Source organism: Cygnus olor, chromosome 1, assembly GCF_009769625.2.
Source record: "Cygnus olor isolate bCygOlo1 chromosome 1, bCygOlo1.pri.v2, whole genome shotgun sequence".
In the NCBI taxonomy this organism is placed as follows: domain Eukaryota; kingdom Metazoa; phylum Chordata; class Aves; order Anseriformes; family Anatidae; genus Cygnus; species Cygnus olor.
Genome location: NC_049169.1, coordinates 120,625,706 through 120,638,785, shown reverse-complemented (window position 1 = coordinate 120,638,785; position 13,080 = coordinate 120,625,706). Strand labels below are relative to the sequence as shown.

The window sequence follows — 13,080 nt, the reverse complement described above, 5'->3', positions numbered from 1 at the left end:
TTCGGATATAGATACCCTTTATCTCCTCTCCCATAATTCTCCTAGATATAAACTTTAAAATGTGATTTATTATTAGAAATAATAATATATCATGAAGCTTCTTAAGAAACGGTCCACCTTTCCCTAAATTAAGGACAATGCTGTTATCTTTTTCTTTCTTTTCTTTTTTTTTTTTTTCCTTTTTCTCATTTTAAGATCTTTGAAGAATAAGACATTATGAAGTAATACACATTTTTTTTTTTGTCTTGCCTGTACTTTAAAGAGGCTTCTTTGGCACATAGTATTTTCTCTGTACTGCAAATCATAAGTATTTTTCAACTACTGTCTCAGTTTAAACAAAGATCTCAGAATATTGAAGCATCTCTGTGAAATTCATAGATAGATTTACTCATTTTTAATAAGAGACTTTAAATCACAAAATCTCAGAATGGCTGAGGTTGGAAAGGACTGCTGGAAGTCACCTGCTCCAACCCCACACCCAAGCAGGACCACCCAGCACAGGTTGCCCAGTAACATGTTCAGGCAGCTTTTGAAGACCTCCAAGGAGGGAGACTTCACAACCTCTCTGGGCAGCCTGTGCCAGTGCTCCATCATCCTCACAGTAAAGAAGTGCATCCTGATCCTCAGATGGAACCTCTTGTGTTTCAGTCTGTGCCCACTGCCTCTTGTCCTGGTACTGGATACCACAGAAAAGAGCCTGCCTCCATCTTCTTTGCACCCTCCTTTCAGATATTTACACGTGAACATGAGCCAGCAGTGTGCCTTGGCAGCAAGGAGGGCTAACTGTATCCTGAGGTGCATCAGGCATTATTAGATGGTCGAGGGAAGGGATTGTTCCACTCTGCTCTGTGCTGGTGCAGCCTTACCTCGAGTACTGACTCTATTTTTGGGCACCACAGAATAAGAAAGATATAAGAATGTCAGAGAAGGTCCAGTGCTCTTAGCCTTCCCTTATGGGAGTGATGCTCCAGTCCCTTCATCATCTTTGTGGGCCCGTGTTGGACCCTTTCCAGTATGTCCATGTTTCTCTTGCATTGGGTAGCTCAGAACAGGACATAATACTCCAGGTGTGACCTCACCAATGCTGAGTAGATGATTTGTCTGCACAGGCTTTTGCAGACAAGTTTGTACTTGTTTTGCTCCCAGCTGTCCAGAAGTAAGACAAGTTGAGTCCAGAAGTAAGACAGGTTGAGTCCAAGTCCAAGTGCATGACTCAGTGCAGTCATATGACTCCTGTGAGCATATGGCACACACATACTGTATTCCACAGGGAGGAACTTCACTATATACACGAGAAATGTCTGCAGTCTTATCTCAGAGAACAGATTTGAGGAAAGCTCAATAAAACACATTAAGGTAATTCTTTTAATAATGTTGTTCATTGCTTTGGTAAGATCTGGAGTGTTATGGTGAGAGTATGCTCCTTTTTTGTCAGGACCACAAAAAAAAAATTCTTCAGAATTTTCACTTTCACTTATCAACAGTCTCACATTTGACAAGATGCTCTGAAACTTTAGTTTCTTGATATAAGTTTGAAAAATATTTTTTGTGTTTTTGTAACTGGCTCAAAAGGAAATTAAATGTGAGATTTATAATGAAATTCTATGGATCTTAGCTGTGCCTGTACTGAATGACATGAGAAGGGACCTGAATGAAAGGATAAAAGGATTAGTTCATGCATATGACCACCTGTTTCCTGGCTGTAGCCTGTAGTCTATATGGCTGCAAAAAAAAACTTATAATGTGTTATCCTTAAAACCAATGCAAGAATTCCAGAAATAAAAGCCTTACTAGCAAGTTTTCATTTTTTAATTTTTTTTTTGTCCATAAAAGTTCTTTGTGCTTCAAATTTAGTCGGCCGTCAATTGTCCATTCATTAATATCTGCATTGCTACTTTATTAACAAGCATAGAAACATAGTAACTAACTCAGCTAAACTTTTTTTTTCTGAATTCTGTAGGGTTACCATGGTGCAAAAGTGCACTGAAATCACAGTCCATGTGCCTTTTACCTTTTACACTGGAGGCCAGTATCAGAATTACACAGTTAATAAAAGAATTGGAATTATAGAATCATTCACATTGAAAAAGACCTCTAAGATCATCTAGTCCAACTTTTAACCTAGTACTAAAATCTACCTCTAAACCATGTTACTAAGTTCTACATCTACACATTTCTTGAAGACCTTGAGGGATGGTGACTCAACCACTTCCCTGGGCAGCCTATTCCAATGCTGCCAAACCCTTTCAGTAAAGAAATTTCTCCTAATATCCAACCTTAACCTCCCTTGGTGCAAGCTGAGGCTATTTCCCCTTGTCTTACCACTCGGTGCTTGGGAGAAGAGTCCAAGAGCACCTCGCTATAACCTCCTCTAAGGTAATTGTAAAGTACAATAAGGTGTCTCTTGAGCCTTCTTTTCTCCAAGCTAAACAACCCCATTTCCCTCAGCCACTCCTCATGAGACTCATTCTCTCGACCTTACACCAGATTTGTTGCCCTTATAAAAAATTGCTTATACAGCAAAATTTAAATCAAGAGACAGAAGAAACTTCACTTGTTCTTTTGGTCAGATAAACCATGCAGATTTCATTGTTAGTTATAAACTGTCATTTACATACCTGCCTGCTGGCTCATCTTCAACTATTGGTTTGACTTTTGAAATCATATTTAAAAAATGGTTGGAAAGCTGCCTGGTTGGAAAGCTGCCTGGCCGAGAAGGACCTGGGAATACTGGTTGATAGGCAGCTGAATATGAGCCAGCAGTGTGCTCAGGTGGCCAAGAAGGCCAACAGCATCCTGGCTTGTATAAGAAGCAGTGTGGCCAGCAGGTCTGGGGAGGTGATTGTCCCCCTGTACTCGGCTCTGGTGAGGCCGCACTTCGAGTACTGTGTTTAGTTTTGGGCCCCTCGCTACAAGAAGGACATGGAGGTGCTCGAGAGAGTCCAGAGAAGGGCAACGAAGCTGGTGAGGGGTCTGGAGAACAAGTCTTACGAGGAGCGGTTGAGGGAGCTGGGCTTGTTCAGCCTGGAGAAGAGGAGGCTCAGGGGTGACCTTATCGCTCTCTACAGGTACCTTAAAGGAGGCTGTAGCGAGGTGGGGGTTCGTCTATTCTCCCACGTGCCTGGTGACAGGACAAGGGGGAATGGGCTAAAGTTGTGCCAGGGGAGGTTTAGGTTGGATATTAGGAGGAACTTCTTTACTGAAAGGGTTGTTAGGCATTGGAATGGGCTGCCCAGGGAAGTGGTTGAGTCACCATCCCTGGAGGTCTTTAAGAGACATTTAGATGTAGCCCTTAGTGATATGGTTTAGTGGAGGTCTTGTTAGTGTTAGGACAGAGGTTGGACTAGATGATCTTGGAGATCTCTTCCAACCTAGACGATTCTGTGATTCTGGGGGAAAAAAAAAAAAAAAAAAAAAAAAGTTTTGTTTTAAATCTTACTCAATAAACATCAAAGCTGCTGAGGTATACTGCCTAAATGCACAAAGTTCCTTAGCATCACTCAGTAAGCTTCTCTTACTCCAACTTAAGTGTCTCCATAGACAAAATGACCAGGCACTTCAAGACTTACAGCAGTCCATTTTTTCCAGTAGGGACAAATGCTCCCTGTTTATTGGTATCTGTGAATATTCTTTCCAGAACAAGAAGTATCTCCTCTTTAAGAGTCTTAAGCCACTATCATAAAGCCTCCTGGCTTTGGACAAGCTCTTGAGCTCTGAACAGTCTTTTCTATTTAAGTGCATGTAAACAATTCCTCCAGGGTCTTAGCCTCACTAATGTCATATTTGGGGAATGTTAAGTCTGTCAAGTAAATCTGTAGTAATGTTTCTCAGTCACTTTATTGTGATAAATACATGTTAGAAAATTTTATTTATTTTTATTTTATTTATTTTATTTTAATATCTCTTGGATCTCTCTGCTGTTTCTACTGATCTTTGTGTTGGCAAACAGACTGCTTCTCAGTTCCTTTTGAAAGCTGGTATGTCAATATTATAGTAACTTTGTCTCCTCTCTCTCCTGCTCAAGATTTCTTTTTTTGGGAACTCGATAACACATTTTCTTCTGTAAAATCTAAATAATTTTAGTTTTTGCTTTCATTAATCTTCATACATATACAATATCCCCTATATATATATATTTGACTGTAAATATGTCTGAACAAATGCATCAGACCTGCACAGTCCACATTATTTAGCATGCCTTTACTAAGAAAGAAAATAACATAAAAATAAATTCATTATCTCTCTTTAGTCTTGTCTGTTTTTGGCATTCCTTCTTCATTCTTCAGCTTATCTTCCTGGTTCTTCATAACAAATTTTCACCTTCCTTTTGTCTGCAAGAAACAGGAAAATCCACCTAAATTTTGTAACGTACTACCTTATCAAATGAAGTGAAATTTAACCCCTTCCATTCATGTTGCAGGTCCTTTGAACCTAATACATCTTTCTTTTTTCAAAGGCAACACTTTCTACTTCTGCTGAAATCCTTGTTGAATTAAAATTGGGCAAATTATCACTTACTTATGCAAAACTTATTGACATAGTTTCAATTATTTTCTTCATCTCATAATAGCTTATTTTTAATGTACTTGTACACAATATTTGCAATGCACTTGCTACATGCATTTGCATTTTCCTGTGGGAATGGGAATGGTAATAGATTCTAACATAAAAGTCTATATTTTAAATCCCTTTTTAATATGATTCCTAGTAATATTTTTATTTCCAGGCACATAATTCAGAGCTTTGAATCACGGTTCTCTGAACTCGCCCTGTGTCAACATGAAGTAGCTAAACTGAAAGCAATAGAATTAGCTGGTTTCAAAAGAAATTTAGGAGAACTACTATTTACTCTCTGATTAATGGTGAGAAATCTATAGTTATCATTCAAGTATTAGCATTCTAGATTCATGCAGTAACAAACAATATTAAGATTATTAGGCACAGGTAATAGCACTGTATCTTGCAAACACATTTTGCCCTGCTCTGTGCTATCTTCCATGTACCTGTTCACCCCTGCTGTCTTGTTTGGTCCAATAATACCTCCACACCTGCACCCTTTCCTACTCCCAACTCCACTTCAATGGAGATGTTAAGGGCAGTATCTATTCTATGCTTTAAATCCTGCAAGAGATCAGACTGAATCATGAAGGCAGAAAGCCACATTAAAAAAAAAAAAAAAAAAAAAAAAAAAAAAAAAAAAAAAAAAAAGGAAAACATATCATATATTAATATAATAACTAGTCACATTTAATAAACTGGAAATGTGGGATATGTCTGTATGTCTGTGCTTTATTTCTAGAGCATTGGCTCCATTAACACAGATACTAGTCTTAAAAAACAGAATCTGAAAACTGTCTGCAGCATGACTCCACAAAAGGTAACTAACAATTACGTGTATATTCAAAGACAACAGTTAAAAATCAAAACCATAACCATTTGTTGTGATAGAAGATGGGAAGATGTTACTGTTTTTTTTGGGGGGGTGGTTGTTGTTTTATTTTTATTTATTTTTTTTCCAAAACCAACTCCTACTTGAGAGGTATAATTTTAAATGCATTTACCCAGCCTTCTGAACTATTAGAATTCTGTACTACCTAACATAATTAGTACTTTTTTGTTGATTTGCCTTGCTGTTTATTCTTGGTTATGGTGGCAAGCTAAGGATTTCACTGGCTGCTCTGCAATTTTAGAGCATCATTAAATCATAATATATGCCACACAAGTTGTCTGCAGCATCCAGTACAAAACAAAATAAAATAAACTAGAAATCAGGTTTCCTGTGTCTTGAAAAAGATGGCTGTACCATTCAGATTAGAGTTTGACTTCCTCTGAAGGAATCCAGTAAACATTCCTGCAACCTTGTAGTTAAAATGTTAGAACTAAAAAATAACGTGTCAAACTGTACATGCAATGACTTACATCACACACATCTCACTTTACCTCCTCATCTTCTAGCACTTCTTCTCTCCTATATTTTTCTTGATGTATTTCTGATTTTCTCATCTCCAAGATTCACTTCCAAACCAACAACAACAAAAAAACACATTTAAACAATTTTTTTTTCATATAGAAGCAAAATCCAAATCAGTCCCTCCCTTTTCAGTTCATAGAAGTAGGAAGCTAGAAGCCCCTTATGTCAGCAAGAGTCCTTTGAGCATTCTTTCATTAATCTCCCTACAGTTCTATTTTTATGCTACTACACTTTAGCCAACTTTAGCATTAAATGGTCCTTACCCATGTTTCACATTTGATAGTTTGTTTTTTGCTAATCATTGTTTCTCCCTCAGGTGGGCAAAAACATATTTTGTCTATTTTTTTTCCATTTTTTGGTCAAGGACTACATGACAAATAGATACAACATAAGATCCACATCAGTTCAGGATTTTACGATCGCAAATGAAATGAAGAATGCATACTATTGCTGGACACAGATTATATTGCAAAACACAAATGTTGTGATAGGCTAATATTGTTACTGACACCATTAAGATCCCTCTAGGGAAAACATATTCAAAGTGATTCCCAAAATTTAGAGCATGAAAACTCTATTGTGAAATTCTAGTAAGGGAAAATTAGAAGAGGAATTACCCCTGAACTATTAGGAAAAAAAAAAGGGGGGGGGAGGGGGGGAGAGAGAGAGACAAAGAAAGGAAAAATAAGAGAAAGAAGGAATGTAAAAGAGGGAGGGAAATATATAAAAATAATATATATTTATATATAATAAATTTATGAAATATGAAATTATACAGTTATTAACCCTTTTGGACATCTTAGGGTGAGACTTCATTACTGTTGAATGCAAAAGTCTGTTTACATTTGCAGTTCTCCAAGGAAACTCTCTGTTCTGATATCATGATCTTCCTATGTTCAGATAATAACTATTATTATTGAGAAGTTGTTTACACGTAGTATAAGTAGACATATATTGTGTAGATCTGAGAATCTGAGAAGATTATTTTGTACAAAACCAGCATGTGATTGTACTGGAGGGCTTTCTATGAAACTATAACAAAATAACCCTTTTTCTATGAGAGAAGTGCCTTTTTGGTTTTTTGTTTGTTTGTTTGTTTTTGTCTTCTAACTAACCAAAAAACTTTTTCAGCTGTCTGATCAACAATTTTGAGTCCCACAGATTCCCTATAGGAAGTGACTTAGGCCCCACCATTGTCAATTTATCTCCTATTCATTGTTTAGTAGATCCATTTTCTTCTCAGCAGATGTTCAAACTGTCTTAATTACTGATGGTCTGGTCAGAAACTGTATGGCACTTATTTCATGAGCTGCTGCTGCTACCCAGAACTGACTTTATGTTTTTTTTTTTTTTTTTTTTTTTTTTTGCTAATGCTTCCTTTTTACTTTTAAGCTTAGAAGACATTCCTATTCAACTAAAAACTGTAATGTAGCGGTCTTAGGATTTTCAATTTATATAAGGTAGACAGAGAAAGTGTTACAGAGCAGCGAGATCTTTTGCTGAGATGTTGAGTCCTCAGTACAGCCAGGTGCAGAACTCCAGGCACTTGGATCCCATTTACTAAACTGAGTATTAGGCAACACTGCCTTCCCTGACACTCCTTGTGTCACATATCAATCCACTGGATTAATATGTGGTGAGCAGAAGTACTGGATAAGCAAAAGTTGTGAAAGTGAAATAAAAAATGACCTTTATAATATTCACTTTACTCTGAGTCCAGAAGTGATTTTTTTATTGTAAGCCAGCAGTACCATTGAGCCACCTAAAATTCAATCCTCCTCCACAGAGAATTATTACAAGGACTATATTACAAAGAATTATTTTGACTGAAGTCAAAAAATATGGAAATGAAAGTTACTAACACACATTTTGCAACTAACACTCTAAGGCAGTGTGAGGGATGCTTCTATAGCTTATGCAATGAAATGGTTAACCAGAAGTTGCTATTGTAGCCAGCCATAAGCCAAGCCAAGTCACTTCTCAGAGCTCACATCTACCCTTCCTATAAGTAACAATTTAAAAAGTGGTATATTACATGAATATTCAAGATCTTTAGAACATGAAATGGGTTTCTGGTAGATCTGTGCATTTCTTTCCCTATGTATACTTTCCAGATAGGACCAAAAGTAATACGAAATAATGTTCTTAAAAGCATTTTTCATAAGACTAGGCCTAGCAAAGCTAGAATCTCATGAGAGAATTTCTGAAAGCTTTCCAACTCATTCCTCTAGATTTAATTGACTTGAATGGCCTTCAGTCATCTTAACTTTCAGCTGCTTATTCAAGACAAACATAAATGATGAAAACTCTGTACTTGCCTATCATTACTAGTATGATGCAAAAGCATATGATTAATCCTGGCCCCATTTAGCATCACTGTGGTCAGTCCCCACAGGAAATATTATTCTTGCCATGGTTTAGGAGCATTTAATCTGATTTGACAATGCTCAATCTACTTCCCAAGTCCTTGATTGATTTCTTCTTCTTTGCTATGGTAGTATGACCATTGTCTTTTGATTAAGACATTAGTATTGTATGTGACCTACATCTTTTGCAATCTAGTTTTCCATAGCTCATCCAAGAGTACGATTTATCTTAAACAGATCAAATACCATAATAGTTGGCCCCAATAGGTGCTTTTAAAAAAATGTTTTTAGTACAGTGTAATGGCTGTTTGTTTCAAAGATTCCAAAGACTTAAATACTGAAAAAAATAGATGTAATTCAGCATACTAATCATTTACCAATTATACTTTCATTTGGGTTTTAGTGGGGTAAAGTATGTTAAGCAAAAGTAGCAGTCCTATTCAAAATGTTTGTTCTGATGATCAAGGTCTATGAACTAAGGATTGTTTTCATAATCAACTTTCTGCTTTGGAAACTTTAAAGCTCATCATGTCCAATTCATGGAAAGCCTAAACCAAACATTTGCTTCCCCCCAGATTTAACTAAATTGCTGATCTTGCAGTAGAAGCCTTCCTTTCTGATGCTAATCTTATAGACACAAATCCTTACGCCAGCCCAGCTGGTATAATAAAGTGTCTATCATTTCACCTTTTCAATAAAGACATTGTTGAAGCATTAGTCTCACAATGTTTTTGTAATACAGCAGAGTTCATAATTTAATCTTTTAGTACATGACTACAGAATGTATTTATTTATTGATTGATTTACCAATCTGAGAACATGCAGCATTGATTTACCAATCTGAGAACATGCATGCATGGACAAACAACCACATAACACATCAGGAATAAAAATCTTGTTGTCCAACTTAATTAGAACTACAGGTGGTCAAGAACTCTACTAAGACACAAAGATGAATAATGAAGACTTTTGAGACTTACAACCTCTTTGTGTCTTTCTGTGCCATCAGTATTTTAAATACACATACCCGCACAATTTTCTTTTCCCTGATGGGTATAGGGCTGATTAAAAGAAGTAAATGCCAAGGCCAAATCCATCGAGCTGAGCTTTAACTTCCTAACATGGTGCAGAAGGCCATAGATCACTTCTAAACAGGATTTAAGAGATTAATTTGTGCCAGCAGTCAATGACAGGCTTGTTAGGAGAAAATTCCAATGATGCTAACCCTTCAAAAAGCTGGTTATTAACTGCATTGATGACTGACTCCTCATTAAAGATCACTATTACTGTCTTCCATAGTGTTTCCCCTTTGACCCAAATGGTTAGTGAATTTTCAGGACTTCCAGTTTTTGCTGTAAAAAGAAGATAGTGATGACATTTTTCTTTCATTGAATGCTCCTTATTTCAAAGAATGCAAATGATCTGCTTCCCTGAACCAAAAAGGAAACAAAACAGTCAGGAAGCAGTTCATTGGCTCACTGTCTTTTTACAGAATTCACTGACTTTCAGCTTGCTCTTCCAGCGCAAATCACCTTCAATCAAATATATCAAAACTTTTTTAAAGCACATTTTTATGATAATACAACAGATTGGATATCCTTGTATAGATCCACCCCACAAATCATTATTTCTTGAGTGCCTTAGTTTTATGCATCAGACACACACTACCTTGACACTTATCCCATCAGTACTGTTTGCCTGAGAAGGCTTTGCAGTTACCCACTTTTGAGTCAAATACACCCACTCTGCCACCAACTCAGAGAGAAATAGTGCCTCCTGCATAGCTACATGTCTATGCAGGAGAAAACATACCCTGTCACTTCCTCTTATGTTACACAAGGAAGAAGATGGTAAGGACAGCATCTACTTAAGAAGATGGTAAGGACACCATCTTCACCTTGGGACGTGCCTTAGAGCCCAGACTTGACAAAACTGACCAACACTCAAAGATACAACCAGAAGCAAAGAAAACAAAGATTTCAGTGTGCTCACAGGGAAAATAGGTTGATTTTAAGAGGAAAGCCATTGCCCACGGGCCAAGTCAGGAAACAGGACAAGTGTTAAAAATTTCCATGAACTTCATGCCAAACAGATGTCCACAACCTTTATTTTAGACCAGTATTATACATCTCTTTTATTCTTTATCAGAGAAAAAGCTTCTCTTCCCCAGGGCTTTGCACTGACATTTCAGCCACCCAAACCACTTTCCTGCATCTTTAAAGTCTTCTGAAATCAGGTCAGGAAGAACCAGGCCTTGACCACCTGGGTCTTAAGCCAAGGGTTCAGTAAGAGGTACACAACTGAGACATTTTTTAGCTGGAGACCTGTCCTCCAAAGTCCTCCAAATTAACAGTCTTGACAGAGCAATGACAGAGCAACTTTTTGCTCTAAGCAAATCAAAGTTCCACAATACAATTGTTTGCATGTTGGGACTGGCAATTCAGGAGGGGGAAAAAAAAAAAAAAAAGGTAACTAAGCCATCTACCCAGAAAGACAATTATCCCAGATCAATGATTACACTTGCATTGACAAAGAATCTTTAGTAATACCCTCTACTTTTTACACACTACTTTTTTTCTGCCAGCTTCTCGTTCTGACTTTCCAGATCTCTTAGGCCAGCTTCTCTGCTGAGGACTGCAGTGGAGGTCAGGCAAAGCCTCCTCTTCACAGAAGTCTCTATGCATACAGAGACACATGTAATTCTATGGACTGGCTTACAATTCACACTTTTTCTCACCTCCTTCTGTAGAAGCATCTGCTTCTGTGACATGACCTGAGAGGAAGAATGAAAAGATACTTGGCAATTTATGGCAGAGGAGACAAGATCAAAATAAGCAATAGCTACTCTTCAAGAGAGATTCAATTGTTCTCTAAAATATTTGAAAGGGAGAACAACAGACTGGGATAAAGCAGTGGGTCCCTGCAATTGTTAGGGCTGGTCAGACTTATCTGCTGTATAAATGCTTCACTGACAACACAGTCCAGAAAGGACAGAAAAATGGCAAATGGATGCCCTTTTTTAACAGCACTATTTTGCCAGAACAGTTTTCTGAACACACTTGCGAACCAATCTGCCTGGAGTCTGATATGCAGTGACATTAGGGTGTAGAAAGAAAAATATTTTCATCTGAGACCAGAGCCAAACTGATCCTCTCCCACCACTGGTATAAAAAACAGCTCTTACCCAAGCATCTCTGCTAGAAGAAGCTCCTGTTCTTGGCTCCGCAGGAGGCATGAGTGAAATATACAGCAAGAAACAGGACAGTCCTGTGTTGGAGATCAGAGCAGCACGAGAATCAGGAATTTGTTGGGTACCGCATGCTGGATGATAGATATAGGCTTCTTGCCCTGTCTGTCCCAGAGGACCAAATATAATGAAGCAGGATAACAGATTGTTTTCAGCTATTGCTTTCTAATAATCATTCACAAATAAGGTTGAACCGAAACTGTAGGTCATGCAGAAATAAGGACCACACACTCATCTACAGTATCCCAGTGTGTTGATTTGACAAATAGCAGGTGTTTTCTTGTATAGGCACTGAGGTCTATACTGCCCAAACATTCACTGCTGGGAATATAGGTGACTGTGATTGACCACTGGTGCCTTGTGCTCACATGCCATCTGCATCTAATCAGATGGGGTCACCAGGGATCACAGAATCATAGAATCATTCACATTGAAAAAGACCTCTAAGATCATCTAGTCCAACTTTTAACCTAGTACTAAAATCTACCTCTAAACCATGTTACTAAGTTCTACATCTACACATTTCTTGAAGACCTTGAGGGATGGTGGCTCAACCACTTCCCTGGGCAGCCTATTCCAATGCTGCCAAACCCTTTCAGTAAAGAAATTTCTCCTAATATCCAACCTTAACCTCCCTTGGTGCAAGTTGAGGCCATCTCCCCTTGTCTTACCACTTGGTGCTTGAGAGAAGAGCCCAATCCCCACCTCATTATAACCTCCCCTAAGGTAATTGTAAAGTACAATAAGGTGTCTCTTGAGCCTTCTTTTCTCCAAGCTAAACAACCCCATTTCCCTCAGCCACTCCTCATAAGACTCATTCTCTAGACCCTTCAGCATCTTCATTGCCATTCTTTGGACATGCTCCGGCACCTCAATGTCCTTCTTGTAGTGAGGGGCCCAAAACAGAACATGGTATTCAAGGTGCAGCTGCACCTGGGCCAAGTACAGAGGGACAATCACTTCCCAGTCCTGTTGGTCACACGATTTTCGATACAAGCCAGGATGTTGCTGGCCTTCTTGGCCACCTGAGCACACTGCTGGTTCATGTTCAGCTTGCTGTTGAGCAATACCCCCAGGTCCCTTTTTGCCAGGCAGCTTCCAGCCACTCTTCCCCCAGCATGTAGCGCTGCATGGGCTTGTTGAGCTGCAAGTGCAGGACACGGTTGAACTTCCTACAGTTGCCCTCGGCATGTCGATCTGGCCTATCAGTCCGGCCTATCCAGATCCCTCCACAGAGCCCTCCTACCCTTGAGCAGATCAACACTCACACCTAACTTGGTGTTGTCTGCAAATTTACTGAGGGTGTACTCGATCCCCTGGTCCAGATCATTGATAAAGATATTGAAGAGAACTGGTCCCAGTACTGAGCCCTGGGGGACACCACTAGTGAGCGGCCTCCAGCTAGACTCCATTCACCACAACTCTTTGGGCCTGGCCACTCAGCCGGTTTTTAATCCAACAAAGCATACACATATCCAGGCATTGAGCAGCCAGCT

The 13,080-nt window shown here is 38.6% G+C and overlaps 1 protein-coding gene across 1 annotated transcript; it reads right to left on the bottom strand.

Moving 5' to 3' along the window:
• Positions 1 to 951: 951 nt before the first annotated feature.
• On the bottom strand, positions 952 to 12,831 carry LOC121073902. Its single transcript, XM_040565483.1, has 3 exons — positions 12,216 to 12,831; positions 2,207 to 2,282; positions 952 to 1,146 (listed from the first exon to the last, which is right to left on the bottom strand). Exons 1-3 carry the CDS (start codon positions 12,773 to 12,775, stop codon positions 952 to 954), a joined length of 831 nt encoding a protein of 276 aa, XP_040421417.1. The 5' UTR covers positions 12,776 to 12,831.
• Positions 12,832 to 13,080: the final 249 nt, after the last annotated feature.